The sequence below is a fragment of the Rattus norvegicus genome, chromosome 8, assembly GCF_021556685.1.
Source record: "Rattus norvegicus strain SHRSP/BbbUtx chromosome 8, alternate assembly SHRSP_T2T, whole genome shotgun sequence".
Taxonomy (NCBI): domain Eukaryota; kingdom Metazoa; phylum Chordata; class Mammalia; order Rodentia; family Muridae; genus Rattus; species Rattus norvegicus.
Window position 1 is genome coordinate 88380444 of NC_141541.1, and position 19680 is coordinate 88400123.

The 19680-nt window shown below is 42.0% G+C and overlaps 1 protein-coding gene across 4 annotated transcripts in view; it reads right to left on the bottom strand.

Moving 5' to 3' along the window:
* Col12a1 (collagen type XII alpha 1 chain) overlaps window positions 1–16160 on the bottom strand; it is a 117783-nt gene extending 101623 nt beyond the window's left edge. For 2 of the 4 annotated variants that reach the window (XM_087560602.1, XM_087560604.1), the window contains exons 1-2: window positions 15942–16157; window positions 12897–13005 (exon numbers count right to left, since the gene is read on the bottom strand). In XM_087560602.1, coding sequence (XP_087416728.1) covers window positions 12897–12969 — 73 coding nt within the window. In that variant the 5' untranslated portion in view covers window positions 12970–13005; window positions 15942–16157. 4 annotated transcript variants of the gene reach the window in all.
* Window positions 16161–19680: the final 3520 nt, after the last annotated feature.

Sequence of the window (19680 nt, forward strand, 5' to 3'; positions counted from 1 at the left end):
ACGTGCCAACTGCAAGAATCATTTTGCAATATTTCTTAGTCTTGTAAAACTGAACATATTCTAACCCTTTTTAATTCAAAATCTAGAGTTGCTTTGGCATAGGCCTTTAATCCTAGCACTTGGGACTCTGAGGCTGGAAGATTTATGTGAGTTTAAGGCCAGACAGACCTACATATTGAGACACTGTCTCAAATAGATGACAGATAGATAGATAGATAGATAGATAGAGAAAATAGATAGGTAGAGAGAAAGAGAGATGATGGTTGATGGATGGATAGAGACAGAAAATAAATAGGTAGGTAGATAGATAGATAGATAGATAGATAGATAGATAGATAGATAGATAGATAGATAGATGGATGGATGGATGGATGGATGGATGGATGGATGGATGGATGGATAGATAGATGGATATGATAATAGATGAAAAGCAAATGTTCAATGACAAAGGATTTTATAATTTCACAAAAAGTGACCAGCCAAAGAGAAAAACAAATGGTTAATGGAGTGAGGCCCCCAATCTAACTATGCCATCACTTGTCTCTGCCATCTGTAAAAATAATATTTTTTATTACAAAGTGTAGAATGAGCTGGAGACCTATGAATATTTCAAGTATTGTGTAATGCAGAAAATGCATAAAATCCACTTAATGATAACACAAGGAGGATCTTTACTAGACTCACTGGCAGAGTGTTCTTTGAAAAGTAGAGACCTGGCAAGGCTTGTGAACATCAGCTCACTTAATCCATATGCTCAGAGAGTTTTATGAGGAAAGAGATAAGCAGAATTTTTACTCAAAGACAACTTGGCATAATGCTTTCCTAGAAAAGGCACTAATCACTTTTGACAGCATCCTTCCCTGAGGAATCAACCTTTTTATCTTCTTAAGCATCAAGTTTATTGAAGGAGATCTAGAAAGGAGGCCAGTCAGACTTCACCTACCCAGAGAGAAAACCTCAACTCCAATATTCCGAAGTTCCCGTGCTGGAATTTCTACTTCATCCTGAGACTTGCCATCCGTGATAATGATCGCCACTTTAGGAAAGCCAGCTCTTGAGCCAGCAGACTCAGTGAAAGTGTTTTTGACTAAGTAGTCAATGGCATCCCCTGAAGGAAAAAAGAAATATTTCCATTTACTCTAGGCACTCATTTTGCCAAAGTTAGAGACTAAGAGATTAATCCCAAGGGTGCTTACTATATAACCAATTTCTTAAATTTCTCTTCAAAATAGACACTTTGTTTATTTTATACAATAATATAATCTCTAAAACGTACCTGTCATTGTGTTGCCACCTTTGTATGGTATTTTTTTAATTGCAGCAAGCAGGTCTTCTCTTCGGTAATACTGATTTAAGTTAAATTCAGTCCTGGTGTCTGAGCTGTACTGAACAACTCCCACCCTTGTCTTCTCCTCCCCAATGTCAAAGGCAGACACAAGAGCAACAATGAAGTCTAAAATGTACTTGAAATTATTTCTTCCCACACTCCAGGAGCCATCCACAAGAAACACTAAGTCGGTCCAGGCGCTGACAGAGCACTCTGAAATATATTGGACATATTTTCAAGTGATTAAATCAGTCCACCTTTTAAAAAAACACAGCCTAGCATTGCAAATGAATTCTATCTTCATTAGAATATATTTGACCCACTATTTTCTGTCTACGCACTTAAAAGAATATACAGTCTCAAAAGCACACTGAAGTAATTTTAGTGCACTTGTCAAGCCCCACGTATGGGATTTAGATGCCTTTACATTGTACTGTACAGTATTCTGTGCAAAGAAATGACTAGACATGTGAAACGCTGCCCAGGATACCTCAGTCAGAGCACATGCAGTGGCAGCCTGCTTTCCTAAACCATATCTTTTGTATGAAGATTACATAAAGCATCCAGGAGACACACAAAAGAAATGTCCACAGAGTCTCCCCCCCCCCGCCTCCTTGTTTATCAACAGATAAATACAATCTGTGCTCCTCAAGCAGATGTGTCTGAGTTGAAAAGAGCAAATGTTTTAATAGTCTGCCATATCTTCCAATATAAACGTCTAAGTTTATAGTCGGGGTAGTCTATGCACGCAGTCATGCAAACTAGCCAAAATATCTATGTCTCTGTTATCTATGTACTCAAATTTGACAACTGAAATCTCCATTACTAAACGAAAAGAGGAAATACGGCTAAGTCAAAAGCCCAAATGTCCATATGGCATCCTTAAGGGATTAAAATGCCATGGACTTTTATGGCCACACATTATCTCTCTTTCTTCCGTGGTCAAGCAGGCAAGTTGGTGTTCATGAAAAATCTGAATTTGCAAGGCAACATTTAGTGGACTTCTGAAGATGTTTTTGTCCTTGAAGTTGGTTGGTAGATAATAAAAAAGTATTTGGCAAAGAGGAGCAGAAAAAGGTCCTGGAAAATTGTGCAAGACAATTATATGCTGTTTAATAGGGCAATTTTAGTCTATTAAAAACCCATATCTGGTGGAATATTTCGACTTAGAATAAATATTGATAGTTTGGAGAAAATATTAATGTAACTGCATAAGAGAAACTTCGTTTTAGATTATTGGACATCTGAGGGAATGACAAACAGTGGTCTAGAGGGAAATTCTCCAGAGAAAGAAGCCTTTGTACTTACAATGTTTTTATGGCCAGTCTGGGTCATAAATCCAACTTACAAAGTGGCAAAATCAGAAGTCCAAGAAACTCCTTGGGAGTTCACTCTAGCAAGCCACACAAAGCAGTATCAGACAAAGGAGGCGAAGAGCCTCACAGCTGAAACTAAATAAAAGTGCTTTTCATCTGGTTATGTGTTCACCAAGTCCTTAGAGATGGGCTGCAGCAAACTCTGGGAAGATCGGGAGAGCTGGCGTCATCAGCCAAGGTAATGGAAATGTCGCAGAGATGAGCTCAGTATGCAAGTAGACAAAGTGTATTCCATAGCACTTGGGTTGCTTCACGCACTAAGACCCCCTCAGTCTTTTCCCATATATCTGTAAGTACCATCTATTGCTATCAATGTGTAGTAGGGGGAAATATTGGCTGAAGGTTATAACTTAAGGCTTATAAGTATTTAGTTATACATTTCTCTCTGTCATTTTTACTCCTTCCAGAGAAAGCCTATAGCCGTTAATAGAGGGAAGACGAGCAAGCTTTGTCTATAATTAGAACACCTACTACAGTGCACGAGTAACTTCTACAAACTCACTTTGTATCTCTGTTTTTCCAGGTTTCTTCTCCCCTGGTTTTGCTGGATCACCTGTTTCAACTGAGTCAAAAGACCATGATTAACAAAAGGAATTATGGGAAAAAGATATATATATATAAAAAACATAACACATACATTGTTTTTTCATATTATGTTTCAAATGCTTGGTCTTGACCAGCTGATCAAAGTGTCAAACAATGATTTCTTTTCAAACAAGTTATTTTAATGAAATGTTAAAGATACTTCAAAAGGATTTTTACATTATTGTGTTACTGCTTGAGACCAAGGTTAAAGGCACAAATGAATTGTCCATAGCCGCTAATAACTAGAATCATAGAAAGTGGTGCTTATATGTTACCTATATAATAGGAGATTAAACCTGAAACTGAAAAAATGTCTGCAAAATACATGTATCTATGTAACAGTAATAATCAAAGAAAAACAGGCTGTCAACTTGAAAGTGAGGAGGACATGGAAGGACATAGAGGGAGGGAATTTCTGGGGGGTGGGGAAGGGTTCTGGAGAGATAAAGGGAAGGAAGTGGTATAATTATATTTTAATTTAAAATATACAAAAAATATTTCAAACTTAAAAAAGAATAACTGAAAAATAATTAAAGTACTTAAAACTGTATGAGTTCTTACTTGTTAGTTGGCCTATAACCGGCACACTTTCTTCTACTTCATCGTAGGAAGTGATGGTGACCACGTACTGTGTTTCAGGAATAAGGTTTGATAATAGGGTTTCAGTGGTACTAGCTGCAAGGGTAAATTCTTTAGTAGGCCCATCTGAAAACACAAAAAAGAAAAATGTGAATACAACATAAACTTCCCTGAAAATAAGATATTACAAAGAAGCCTAAATGTACTCCAGAACTGAAACTCTTGCCATATGCATTTTCCAGACCTCCAAGAGTTGTTTTTAACAGTCTTCCAAAAATAAGGCCTTGCATTTTTAGAAAACTAAATTTGCAATGGTGTTGCCTTTATCTGACAATCATACTCAACACTTAAAAGACTTGGAATTCTTCTAAATTAAAGATACGTCAGAATATCAAACCAAAAACATATCATCATTTTTATGACATCAGGAAATAATAAAAATTTTATAAATAAGATATGCATTAGAAAGCAATTTAATTTTAAATTATAAATTAGAAGAGAACAGAAAGATAGAAGAAACCACATTCAAATGTGGCCCATATGCTAATTAATACCAATAGTCCTCTGAATTGACTAAATTGGGTATCATATGTTTCAAGATATCATATACTAAGTGTTTACTTACATAATAACAGCATACTTTCTAGATTCTTTTAACTCTCAATTCAATTAGAAAGCACGATAGCTCCTAAAGACTGTATTACTGTTTATATTATATTCATTATATTATATAGAGAGCTATATGTAATATATGATATATATCAATTATATTAAATATTTCACAAGGCATAATTAAGAAAGGTAGCATAAATAGCAAAACGCTGAGAAATGCTCCTGGTTTCTGTGTGGGCCACATACAATAACCGGAGCACTGTGGGACATGAGGATATTGAGTCCTTGTGGTGTTCATTTTGAACATTGAAAGTCAATGTTCCCAGAAGGACCCTCTTTGGGTTGTTTTAGAATATTCTTTAGAAGAAATGAAGCCATTAACCAGATGCACTTAGAGAGAAACAGGAAATGGTGGCATTTTTACTCTTTCTTCAGTCCTTTGACCATACTGTCTTTTTTTTTTTAATCTCCCTGGAGAGAAAGCATTTTAAACTTCCGGTATTCTAAAAAGCCAAGAGATAAGTAAGCTCTAGTGATTAGCACTATTGGCAATATCCATGTGCACTGACAGCCAGTGAAGACTTCTTATCATTTAGCCAATGCAAACGATTACTTTCCCAACTGTTTTTAGACATTGGTTCTCCACACTTGGGCAGCATGGTTAATTAGCACTGTAAATAATACAATAGAACATCCAAAACAGGTTTTGCTTTGCTTCACCTTGTTTACTAGAAATATCGCTATCATAATCTGTAGCTCTGAGTCCACCAAATACCTGGCAACATCAACCAAATCCTTCTAGCTTGCCCATTCTTGCCCTCCCTGCAGTTAAGTGTGAGGCTTGGCAGACTGTATGATCTTGATGTTTCTGTCCAAAAACCTCAGCACCTTGAAACTCACCTGTTGTAGAGTCCACTGTTATTCTGTAACCCACAATTGGATCAGCTGGTCTCTCCCATGACATATGGACAGTATTTTCATCTATAATTTTAAAATTCAAGTCGGAAGGTGGGTCAACTGCGAAAAGAGAGCTGAGATCAGTTACGTTTGCCAATGTCAGAAAATGGTTAATGTGATTAATGAAGAATTGTGTCGAGCAAAGCTTACTAAAGTTGTCTTTGCATAAATTTGTTTCCAACAAATATAAAAGATATCTTGTTGGATCAGGAAAAAAATTAAAAGCTGACGAGATATGACAAAACATCAGGAAGTGTACAAATTACAGAAGACAGCACGGAACACTTGATACTTGAATTGCTAGGCCATCCAAGAATGGCCAGCAGTATCAAGCAGAGTAGAAACATGTTTGGATACAAGAACAATGAAATCACATATAATAACCACATATGCAAACAATTCACATAACAATTAAGGAAATTCAATGCATGCTGAGTGCACTTTGAACAAGCATGCCAAATCACGACCTGCTTACAACCATAGACGTTAATTTAGAACAGTGACACCACACTCTTTTATAATGTAGAAAGAAAATTGCTGGAGATTGAGGTTCAATCTTTGCATTGCTGCTTTGTTATTGTTGTTTGATACATCTCAGCCTGTGGCAGAAGCTTTCAAAACCTCTTCGAATGGAAAAGAGAAATCAATTATAAAAGTAAATATGTCTCACTAGGAAACATTCATTTAAATGTATATCCGTATTAAAGTAATAAAAGTATTAAAATGAGATGTGAATGATTTATGAGTATATAAACAATGCTGGAGATGTTTATAAAACTTATATTCTGCCTGTTTACACCAATTTGCTCTGTTCCCAAGGTGTAAACCAACATGGTCATCGCCTTCATAGTAGGCACTGGCCATACTAGAAGTAGCATTTTTAAGTTAAAATGCCAGTGTGTCCCTTTAAAAAACAATGGTTAATTATGAAAAGACAACATCCATGTGTAGTTATGGGCAATTATCTACAGAACTTGAAGAGAAATGGAGAAGAAGGGTCAGCAATGGAAGACATGACTTGCATAAAATGTTGGAGGACTCAGTGACAGATATCACTGTAAGGTACAGAGAGGAACAGTTTACATACAGAACTGTACAGCATCATGCAATGTGTCAATGAAATGTTGACTCGTTTTTAGTTTCCCACAATGAACAAAAGCCTCCATGTACAATAGTCATTACACAAAGACATTCCTGAAATATTTTATAATGATATTCTCTACGCAATCTTCATGCCTCCTCATGCAGTATTGTACTGACTCACTGTCAGTGCATGGTCAATGCTTTGAAAATCATTACACTTGAAGCAAGTTCAATACAATAGATGATTTTCAGCCATTTGATTCTTTAAATGTCTTAGCCTTAGTCTACAGATATCACTCATTGTGAGCGAGACGGTTTACCTCTGTTTTAAGAGGTTACCATCTCCTCTTAGAATTTTCTGAAAGTCAATTGACGTGTAGTCATAGCTCTGAGACACACGTCGGAATTTAATGGGGATTAGAGCCATCTTTAACATCCATAGCACATTTTTAAAGAAAACAAAACTCATCAGGCAAACATCTGCTTTAATAAATTGCCCCTTCCAGCTGTGGAAGATGGCTTTGGTTTTATTGGATACACTAGAAGAATGAATGTTACTTTCTTACTATCCATACACAGGCAGTGAGATTAGAACTATTATTAATCTACATGCACAGTTTAATCATTCAGCATTCTCCTGTCGGGAACCAGATTGCAATGTTTAGCTGAAGTCATCACTAGTATACTGTAACAAGCATGCAACAGATGTTAATAGGACAATGGGTATTAAGAATATCATTATAAAATATTGTTCTGATAGAAATGGCTCAGGACAAATTTAATGCAAAGGCAGACACAACCGGCCTGAGCAGCTTTTAAAAAAAATCAGTACATGGAAAAATAGTACCACCAACCTTGGAAATTGACCTGAAGGAGCGGACATTAGGTTAAAACTGCTGAAGGTCAGCAGCGGCCCACCTTGTTGATTGATATCCAAGTGACCAGGATTCCAGATAGACTGAGAAAATGACTGTGGGGGAAAAGTCTTGAACATTTTAGAGGATTGTAAGGTGCTCGTAGAAACTCGGATGTGGTGCATGGGATTGGAAAGTAGGAAGAATGGTCTAGAATGTGCAAAAAGCAGAACCCTCTCCATTGTTTGCACTCTGGTTAATTTTACCAAATATGTAACATTTCAAGACTGTCATTTATTTACATATTTTGTGATTTTTCATGAAAAGAATTATGAAGTAGGTATGAGGGCATGGCCCCATCTATCTAAATCAATGCAAATATATGTTTTTGTTGATTTGGGACATTTTTTACATTAAAATAATTCACAACCACCATTACATTGTCACAGAATCTAGGTGTTCCCTAAAACAACGCTGATGTTGGCATAGTACAAGCACTAACTAGCTACATACAGTTTGTGAACACAAACCACCATAGCCAAGCCAAGGGTAACATAACTAAAATTATACATGACAATCTGATTCATAAAACCTGGGTTTTTATTATGAAGAAACGAAACCTTGAGTATTTATAACTGGTAATTTAATTTTATACTTAGACATAATGTTTTTAGCATCAAAATACTGTGAAAAGAAAGTGGGATTCTGATGAGATTTCTGTTACACAAGCTATAGGATTTAGGACATGGTAGGAATGATCATAGTATGTAAAATGTATTCAATGTCTTTTGTATAATGTGCAGACATTTAGACATTTTACTTGTTATCGACTTTGTCTTTACAATGCCTTGAAATCATTGTGTTATAAGTGAAATTCAAATGAAATCATTACAGTTCATAGATATCAATAATTTTATCTTGCAGTCTGTAGAGCTTTCTGCCACATTAGATTAAATGTAAAGAGAAGAAACATTTCAGTCAAATCTTTAGGATATTTATACTATCTGTTAATATGTACATACATTTTTTCTACTCTCTGAAAAGTCACTATTAAAAGAAATTATACCTGCCCAATAATATATATGTAGCATGCTGACATCTGCAACTCAAATATAGACAGACTTTGGAAGGCAGCTATGCTCACCACTATATCACTAATATAGATTTAGTTAGAATTTGATATATTAACTTCACACACTTGTTCAAACAATTTTAAAATTGGTGTGTCCGTATTAGTTTAAAGAAAAATAACCTTTTTTCAATTAAAGTGCCCAACAAAAGTCTATATCCATGAACGTCAGAAATAAGCAAATAGATGGATGAATTGATGGATCATTGGATGGATGGATCATTGGATGGATGGATGGATGGATGGATGGATGGATGGATGGATGGATGGATCATTGGATGGATGGATCATAGGATGGATGGATCATTGGATGGATGGATGGATGGATGGATGGATGGATGGATGGATATAATATAATGTTACAGACAAAACAAATAAAAATACATTAAATATCAACTTGAAAAAGTAGTAGGACCTTTGTTCTAATATTTGAAATAACACTGGAGAGGATATTCTCTCAATGATAGAAGCCTTGGATATGTAAAGTGTGATGCTTGTTATATTCCATAGGCATTAATTTAATTATTAATGCTACCAAAATTCATTTTGTTTGCATTTATAAATACCAAAAATAGAAGCAGAAAATGAACATTTCAGACAAGTAATTAATACTTGGTACACATTATGATATGGTTTTTCCATTAAGTTGACCAAGCTGAACAGTTGCTGAAAAGGAAAATCAGCACTAGCCCACTGGTCCCAGATCCTGTGGGTGCTATGTAGTAACTACACTAAAAAACTTACGAGTAGGTGGGTAGATGGATGAATGGATGATGAGTGCATGGGTGGATGAATAAATGAATGGGTGAGTGGGTGGACAGACGGATCAATCAATGTGTATAATATGCTACAAACAAAGCAAATCTAAAAGCTACAATAAAATATCATCTTGAGGAACTCTCATTTCCTCATCTGGAAAACAAAACAATCAGAATAGATGACATCTAAGTTCTCTGGTTTGAATACTTTGTTGTATATTAGAAACAGCATTATAAAAATACAAGAAGAGATGGTCAGAAGGCCATGACAATGAATGGAAATCTGCAACTGACAGTGGGGCAGAGGGAGGTAGGAAGCATCTCCAGGATGAGACAGAGACATAGAATAAGGGAGGCACCCAAGAATCAATGGGGGTGATCTTAGCTGTGACTCACAAAACTGGAAATATAGAACCTGAAGGAAATACAGGCCCCTCCTGTAGCCAGGCAGGAACCCCTGTCGAGGAACAGGAACACCAACCCACCCATGAAACTTTCAACCCAAAATTTTTCTGAGGGGTAGAACAAAGACTGAGGGAATGGCCAACAATAACCAGTTAACTTGAGACCCATCCCATGGGCAAGCACCAATCCCTGATGCTATTAATGATACTCTGTTATGCTTGCAGACAGGAGTCTAGCATGGCTGTCCTCTGAGAGGCTCCACCCAGCAGCCGACTCAGATACAGACACCCACAGTCAAACAACCCCTTTCATAAGAAGGAGAGGAGAAATGGGGAAAGGATTGTGGGAGGATTCCTTAATCTAGACACAAGGCAATTAAAGGCATGGATTAAGATCACTGAGGAACTGATAATGACTGTTTATTATGTTATAAACTATAAATAATACTAACAAAATTAAAAATGAATTTCACAAATTTCATGTCCATCTTAAATTCTAGATTAATTGAAAAGGTGTCCAGTTCTCAAGGAACAATGACCATTAACTATTTAATGCAAAGCTAATGTTTTTTTAAAAAAGCCTATTAATATATGATACCCAAACCCAGACTGACTCACACAATCTAGACCCACACAGAGCACTAGCAAAGGTTTGACTTTGCTGGTTTATTTAATGTCCACTTAAGGAAGAAAAAAATCACCTTTGCATTTAGATCTATAGGACACAGTAATCTAGCATGGTAATATAATTCATCATACAAGTGGAAACACAGTGGTAATTTTATTATGATTTTTAAAGGCAAAATGTAAATTTTTAAATAATTTAGATTAACACGAAAAACTGTGCTTCCAACATATAAAAGAAAGCAAATAAAAGTTATCCAGGAACCACAGAACTACAAGAGCATATATGAGACACACACACACACACACACACACACACACACACACATACACACTAAGTAACCTTGGCTACCCTAGCAGAAGACTGTAAGCAAGAGGGCAAGTGGAAATATTGAAATACCCTCACAGAAAGGTTTGGGCAGGGGGATCGATTACATATCCCAACATCCCCAGAAAGACTATGGCCACAAATTTTGTTAGCACTCTACAGGCTCCTGGGGCCATTTAGTTAGCAGTTAACACCAGGGCTTAGGTGCCCAACAAGGAGCAAATGGCCACATGTGGCTGAAGGGCTTGAAGCATGGCCAGTGCATATTGAAATGTGCTGCAAGTGTAAAAAGTACATGACCAGCTTCCAAAACTTAGCACAAATATGCAGGGGGGGGGGGTCACTGATGTTTTGTCTTTCAATTTGAAACAAAAATATTGTGTTAAAACCTTTCATGTTAAAATCAACTTTTTCTGTTCCCTTTTGTCTATATGACTATAAGAAATGTTTGAGTTATATGTGTGGCTTACATTTTTTTACTCATCTTTCTGGCTGACGCTGCCAAACTAGAAAACAATCCAAAAATGAATTTTATTAAAATATACTGGCCTGAAGGAGGAGGTGACAAGAGCTTAAGAAAGAAAGAAGAAAAACCAACTATACTATATGGAAACTAATATAAAATTAAAAGATAAAATCTGAGCTAATCAGAAAGGCCAATCATATGTCCTTTGTAACTGTATTTTGCTGTCTGGCCAGTACCACTTAAGTGATGTTTTCCACTTAGCATAATCACCAACCTAACCCTATACTTAAGAATTCTCAAAACTTTTATTTTCAAAGAACTATTTTCTTAATGGGCAATAAACAGCCCACTTCAGTGACTTATCTAAAAATATCTTCAGTAGTGCTTCCAGAAGTTTCTCAAATAAAATTCCTTCCTAACTGACATCACAGCAAGGATTACTGAAAGGCCACCTCATCAGAATACTCGTTCAGGAGGCGAGAGAGTAGCCTCATCAAGAAAGCCAGGCCAGCAAGCATCTGGAGATCTTACATGCGCTACACATGTAGGGCCACTACGGTTCCCTAGCGTTAATTCTCTCTACCTGTAGTTGAAATAGAACTTTTTTTAAAAAAACATTAGGATTGTCAAGAAACAGCCCTACATACCCACCCCTTCTAGGAGCAGCACAGTCCACCCTGGAATTTCCAGAGCCTACAGACATCTCCTCCCTAACTTCATTAAAGGCATTTCTTTCATTCAAGAGGGTAAAAAGACTTTTTAAGATTAACCCTTTTATCTTGCGGAACACGATTAGTTTGCAAAGTCCCGAATGATAATTGAAAGAGCTGGTAAGATTATCACGTGGAAGGGACTTCCTCAATAAATACTGAGACATTAAAGCACTAAGTGTACCAAACAAAACGAAATTAGGTTAAAAATCGAACAAAAGTTTTCTAGACGGCAAGGTACAGGAAGCCGTTTCGGAGCCACATCGTGGTGTCCCTGGGCACCTAGTGCCAAGACGCTGAGGTCAGACGCGGCCAGGTCTTCCCAGCCAGGCAAAGGCAAGGGCATGCCAAAGGGGTGCCCGGATCCCAGCCGCCTCCAGGCTGGAAACACTGGCACAGAGCCAAACCGCCCCTCCTCCAAGCTGGGTTGTTCTGGGACGCGCGCGTGCTTTAGAAACCTCTGAACCAAACGCATACAGCAGAGTCCCTAGATTCAGTGAGCACCCCCTAGGGGTCAATTTCTGCTTGTCACTCATCCCCCACCCACCCACCTCCCCAAGCAGTTTGAAGGTTGACTCCTTTGCCTGAAATCTGCCTATCCAATTGAGCTCCCCTAACCTGCTCAAAAAGAAAAGAAAGGAAAACCAGACGCGCGGGGCTGGCAGTGTTGGAGTCTTTTATTTCTTCTTGTCACTAAGGTCACAGTCCTGACCCAGGTGATCAGCTGCTGATCCTGTAAGGATGTCCATATTCTGAGGTTCCTCGTGGCCAGACGTCTGGGATCCTCTTGACAGAGCTGTTGCCCTATTCAGGGAACTGATCCTCAAGGAAGGCAGCAGTGTTGGTGGCAGTGTGGACAGCACACTGCAAAGACAAGTGCAAGGAGACCACACAGCACTGTACAGAATAGGGGGAGCAGAATACAAGAGCTGGACCTGAAAGTTCAGAAACGGACACACCTCAGAAGGCAGGCGTTTCTCTGAAGAAGAGAAAGCACCGGAGGACGTGCAGAGAAAACAGACCAAGCAACAGAAGCAAGAGAGTCTTTTCCTTTCTTGAATTCTGCAGTTTCAATTTGCCATAGGAGAAGTAAAAGCATTTTACCTTCTGCCTCAATAGAAGACAGGAGTAGGGCCACGCCCAGGGCGGCCAGCGCTCGGGGAAGCCCGGTCTGCATGCTTGTGCCTCAAAGCTCACAGCCTCATGAAGGGATCTGAAGGAGGAAGCAGTGATCCATCAAAACCCAGCCTAAGCGGGCCAGGAACGAGGTTAGACTGGAGCCTAAACATAGTCCCGAACCCAGCCTTTAAAACAACAGGGCCCAGCCCAGCACATAATGGACCTATTGTGGGACCATGGAAGCCAAATTCTTCCAATAGGTTTAATCAGGGTACTGGTAGGAAATTCTAATTTAAAGAGGATACTCTTCCCCCAGGGAACTGGTTCTGCCTGGTGCCCTGTAAAGGCCTGACCACACCGCACATGATTTCATACTGCCAAGGTGATGGATAATTTGGAGGTCATTTTATCCCTGACTCAACCAAATGTCTCTTCCAGCTGGGGACTTCATTTGGCTGCTTTTCCCTAACTGCTGAAACTCTTTAGGTAACTGTGCTTTAATGGTCCTGAGGTAATTTGAGAAAAGAAATAATAAACCTCTTTTATTCTATTTTCTTCAGTTTATCCTGACTAAAAATGTGCGAATAAGTTCTTAAGATCTGAAATAGATTGCATAGGGATGCAGAAGGCCCAAATGAACCCCAATTCTTCTGACAACCATGTGATTGTCACATCTGATAAACCCTTTACCAAAGACGAGGGCGGGGGACTCCCTCTAAAATGCTAAATAAATAAATAAATAAATAAATAAATAAATAAATAAATAAGATGAAACCGTAGAAAAAGCAAAGTACCCTTGTCTGTTTTCCAAACATTCTTAAATTTTACAAACCTCAACAGTTCTTCCTTATGATTGCCCGTGTCTTAATGCTAAAAGAATACAACTAGTACAAACCCCAGAGGTGAGAAGGTTCTTAATTTTTCCTGACTTTGCAACTCGATTAATTCTTTAATGGCAAAGAGTCCCACCCGCCTTTTTGTAGTTTCCCAACACACAGTGGCTGTCTCAGCAGCAGAATGGACTGTCCTCATATAGTCTATGATCCGGTCTAGAAACAAAAGTTAGCAGCAATTAGCTGGCCAAACACGGGAACAGAATAAGGAGATTCAGAGGTGCACACATTACTTTAAGCCAACCCCATAGCCCTCTTGACAAATGAGAGGGGGAGGGGTGCTGGTGTTTGGCAATTCAAAAATAAGCGAAAGGTTGGGCTCTCCTTGAGAGAAAAAGAAACTGACAGTCTCCAACCATGCCTTTCCAAATCACTGGCACAAGGGTTGGGGCAGCTCTCATCGGAGTGTAAATTGCATTTTACATGTCTGAGGAGCAGGCAAGCCAAATTGCCCAGAGCTCCTTTTTATGAAGCCAATATTAAAATTTTGGCGCAGCTCTGGGATCTAAGGGATTTGGGTAATGTTTTCCCTCCTAATTAACAACATCCAAACCCTTTCCTACGTTAGTCAAAATTTTTAAAGATTAAAAAAAAAAAAAGTATTATTGCTCCATTGTTGTCGTCACCCGACCATAAGGCTGATATAATGGTTTAGAATGCAGTTGGCAGCTGTGGTCATGAAAAGTTAAAGGGTGGTAGCCTACCCACAAAAATCTGTGTGCAGTCGAGGGGGGCAGAAGGGGGCTTGTTAATAAGTTGAACAAAAACTTGAGTCTTGGAAGAGTTTATCTTAGTCTAGTGCGCCACCTATCGGCTTCCTGACAAAGCATCAGGAATGAATCACCTCTCTTTGGGGTATCTGATGAAAAACTCAGCCTTCTCAGCCAGCCAAGAATTCCGTATACGTTTTAAAGAAAAGTTTCTCTCCCCTGCTTAGCCAAAACATTTATCGGAGTGCTTAGCAACGCTCCATTGAGCATTCTCAGACCTAGATGTCTGAAAGCGGTAGCCCTTACGTGGCAGTAGGATTTCCCTTACTTCCCCCTCATGAATGAAAATGAATCAACTGCCTGAAATGGGGGCACTATGGGAACTGGTCCCTTTCGGACAACTGGCCCCTCCCCCACCCCTTGTTGGAAGAGGTCAACTCCTTAACTCTCTCAAGTTTTTTTCAGACGCACACACAGGCAAACATGTTTCATGAGCCCATCTAGATTCGAGGCGTCACCTACGTCTTCTATAAAGGCTACCTAGCCAAGGACGAGCTTACTCTTGTTTCTTTCTCCCCCAACCCCCATCCTTCCCCAATATTCCTTAGAAGACTCCAACCTTGGAGGTGAGAGGAGGTATATGCCCAAGATCCGAATTGGTCAGGGGACGGTGGCTGAGGAAGCCAGCTGCAGGTCGCATTTGTCTCTACTCTTAAATGCGCTAACTCCACACACTTCTGATCGCTACACTCAAAGATTGGAGGAGAAACCTCCTCAAAGGTCCCACTGACTGACCCTGGGTAAAACTTAATCCCAATGCATTCAGGAGGAACCAAAAAAGGAAGCCTCGGAGCTCTGAAAGCCAGCCTAACTCTCTAGCCCCTTGAAAGCAGTGGAGGATGAAGCCGGGGCAGCTCCCCCCCCCCCACCCCACCCCCGAGCATCTGGAGATGCCACTAGCGCCCAATCTCGCCAAGCTGGAGCGCTTTCCCTCCATGGAATTCTTCGCGGGGCGTACAGAACTTCACTTCGTTTTCCTGCCATGCCTTGTGTCCCTGCTACAAACCCGGCATCCCTGGCAAAGCCACCAGATTATAAAGAGCGACCTACGCAGCCCATGCACTTCCCTGAAAGCGACAGCTGACTATAGAGGACATTCCCCTGCACATGGACACATTGAGTCCTACTTTGCACGCCGGCAAGCCACCTTTCCTTCTCCCTCCAAAACTCCAAAGAAACCGCAAAGTTTCTGTGTCACAGATCTATCTCGGGCACACTAATCAATCGCTTCCAAAGCCAACCAGCCCCTGCTGGGCAGTCTGCCAGCCCCGGGTTAAGGTGCAAGCAAGAAGCGACTTTCCCCAGTTATCTTTGGGGAAAGGCCGCGAGGGGTGGGGGATGGGGTGGGCAACAGAAGCCAGACTGACCTGAGCCGGAGGTGACAGAGGGAGCGGGCGTCCAGCAGTCTCCGCGTGGGACCCCCCGGGCCTGTGAGGGCGCTGCGCTCCAGGAGCACCTGACGGCCGCGGGTGTGGAAAAGGCGGCGGGAGCACCCAGGAGCAGCGCCCAAGGCGCGGAGCGGAGGCAGGGGGACTGAATGCAGCTGCCCCGCGGACGCGTCTGCAGCGCCGCCTTTGCTGACTGGGAAGAGACTCCGCGCCGCGGGCTACTTAATAGAGGGCTGTTCCCGGCTCTCAGTTTACTCGGTTACGAAACGCCTGAGAAGGTGGAAGGCTGCCACGGGTGATGTATGCTCCTCGGCGGTGAAGGAGGTCTACTTTTGGGAACGTGTGCATACTTCGAGCATTCCTTCGGCGTGAGGTGGCGATCGCCGTAGTAGCAATGCCCCTCCGGGGGCGGGGAGGAGGGAGGGAGAGAGGGGGACAGCCGCAGCCGGGTTCCCTGCCAAGGGAGGCCGCGGACTCCTCCGCTTGGGGCGGGCTAGGGGGCTCGGGTTTCCCTATCCCAACCAGTTTCTTTAATACGTTTATTTTTCTAAGTTAAGAACAATGGACAAGAGGGAAACGGATCTTGATTTCAGAACGCCGGGATGGGTATCCCCTTGTCCCTCACCGTGCCATCTCCATCCACCACCGTCCCCACCTCCACCTTCCTCCCCCTGTCCTGGGTGCACTTAAAACCGATTTACAGGGTTTCCATTAACTAACTGTCTGTGCACGCGGCGGGCCTCTGTCTTTCCCAGTCTCCAAGCTGCGACTTTGAAAACTCCGACAGCCGCCTGCTCCCGGCTCAGGGAGAGGATGGCTTTCCCAGGCCTGTCTGTCTAACCTAGTTTTTCAGGATAGAGCCGGGAGGCTTCGATTCAGTCTGGAGGGAGGGAAAAGGGAAGCTATTGGAACTCCAGGGTCATCCCAACCGAATACTCAAGAACAAGTTTTATTCGCCGTAGAACTTTTTTGTCAGAGCAAGAGTTGGCCCAACCTGGGGCTTCAGGCAGCTCTTCCCTTAAAAATTCCTAGAGGTGAAAAGGACGAAGAGGAGCTCGAGGGCGCGCGCGCGCACGCGCGTGCTACCGAGATGGCCAAATAGGAGCTGAACACGCCAGCACTCAGGCTTTTTCTGTGTCTCCCCTAATTCCCGGCACTCCACCCCTTGGACGCAGTGGGAGTCTGGCACTTGAAGTTGCCAAATTGTACAAGACGCATGGGAGGAAGCGTCCAGTAGTCACACGACGGTATCCGAAAAGCGCTCGAAGACGGATTCATACATGCATTTGTGAGCTCAGAACTCGCTCCGCGGATTTCCGGCTTCTTGAAGCCCAGAGAGAAGTTGTCTCAGCGGGGTTGGGCTAGTGGGTACTGGAAACTGGAGAAAGCTCAGGACCTGGAGTTAACCGTCCCTTCATAGCAGAAGCTGAGAACGCACCTGATCTAAGCCTTTCCTCCATCCTTGATCTCACCTTTGCAGATTTGCTCTTCCCTCCTCTACGATAGTGTTGGGATTGACCAAAACTCTGCATGCTGTTTCCCAGTCTTCTTGCGTCTTGCCCAGTGCACAGGCTGCCTCTGGCCAGAGCTAACCAGAACAAGAGGGGAGTCTGCAAGAAAAGAAACGAGAAAAATGAGAATGGCCACCTCTGCACATTCTTGGAGCACGCAGGGCCCACTCAATGGCCACTGAGCAACTTGCACAAAGCGCCCACACAGTGCACAGGCTTTTCCCTCATGTCTCCACAGTTCTGCTGTCTGACTAGACCTCCAGCCAGCGTGTGAGCATGTCTGGAGGATGCAATCACCAATGTGTGCGACACAGCTGATGTTTCACATACCTGTAGTGCTTAGAGGTACCCCAGGAGCAGCAGTGAGCCCCTCTTCAAGCCTGAAGGGACCTCAGCTTCCCAGCCTGCTCTTCAGCAGGACACGTACCACCACGTGTAGGGAGCAGACTCCAGTGTGGTCCCCAGACACGTGAAGGAAGGGGGCAGCCAGACTGACCAGACCATCACCTCACTGTGTAGGTGAAGGGCTACACCACCATAGAACACATACAAGTGCGCACATGTGCGCACGCACACACGCGCGCACGCACACAAGCACAATGACACTCCCTATCTAGAAAGGGAGAAGTGCAGGAGTAAGAGTATCTGTCCCTTCTGTCCCCATCCTCCTCTTGCTCAGTCTGCAGCCGGAAGACTGAGTGAAAGAAGCTTCTGGACACACACATCCTCTCAAGCCCAGAGCAGAGAGGGACAGGCTTCCATGCAGGGACTCCTTTTGCTCTAGTCATTCTTAGCCAGAAAGGCTGGGGGGAAAATTGCTAGGTAGGTAAAGTAAGCCAACAGCTGCAAAAGCCCTGCTCACCCTCCGAAAACCAATTCCTGCGCAAAATTTCATGGTTCTAGAGGAAGAAGTGGGGACGACTTGCTGGTGAAGGAGACAGTCACAAACTTATTATCCAAGCACGCTTATTCACAAGGGGCCATGGGGCAATTCAAATCCTCGCAGCCTAAAGTCTCAATTGTTTGGTCTCCTGGGCCCTCTAAACTTGAGTTCAAGTACAGTAAAGGGACAAACAAGATTGAACCCCTCCTACCCAATGCCTTTCAATGGGCATTTACTTCTTAACTCCCCTTAGACTCCGTTAGGTTGCAGTAAAGCGGTGGTTTTTTTTGCTGACTTGAAGCACAGCTGGTTGTATTTATTGAGTCTAGTTGCTTCCTGTGGGTCTCACTCCTCCAGCCATATCCCCGCGATCTGCCCATCCTCTCTCTGCCTCTCTTCTGTTCCCACCTCTTCTCCCTTCGAGTCCTGGGTTCCCGGGGGTTCAGGATTTGCAGATCTCTTGTCACACAGCGCGACCTAGTGGCTGACTAGAAATCTGAATTAAATTATGGAAGTAGAATTGGATTTTGCGAGCTGGGAGCGATTGGAGGATTTGGTGTCGGTTAAGGTGCTCAGTAGAGAAAACCCTGACCCAAAGCTGTGAGGCCCTGCACAGTTTTTGAAAAATAAACAGGGGGGGGGGGGAAGATACATTTCAAGATGAAACTGAGACATGGCACCAACACCAGCTTCTAGAAAATTCAAAGTGCATGAAATCAGTTTAACTAAGGTCCCTAGAGATAGGATAAACACTTTCTATTCCCACTGCACATTCTAACTGGACTGCCCCCACAGAAAGGAAGGAGAGACCTGGCCTGACATGGAGGCACTATGGAACGCTGAGGATTCTGTGTGGGCCCAGAAAAGGGTTGTGAGAGTGTGGAGGGTATCGAGGTGCTGGTGTTCCTCCTCCTGGTTGTCGGAGGGATGGTGAACATTTCCCATCCCTGTGGGCAATTCAATATGCATTTAACCAGCACCTTCTGTGTACCATTTGTCTTAATGATTGTTCTACAGCTGTGAAGAGACACCTTGGGCCACAACTCCTAACCCTTCTGGTTGGTTGGTTGGTTGGTTTGTTTGTTTGTTTGTTTGTTTGTTTGTTTGTTTTTCGAGACAGGGCTTTGTGTAGCCCTGGCTCTCCTAGAACTCTGTAGATTAGACTTGCCTCAAACACAGAGAGTTGCCTGCCTCAGCCTTTGTCCCCCAAGTGCTGGGATCAAAGGTATGCACCACCACCACCCGGGCCTTGCCAATCCTTCTAATCCTTTCAAATAGTGCCACTCCCCGGTGCCCAAGCATTCAAGTATAGGAGGCCATGGTT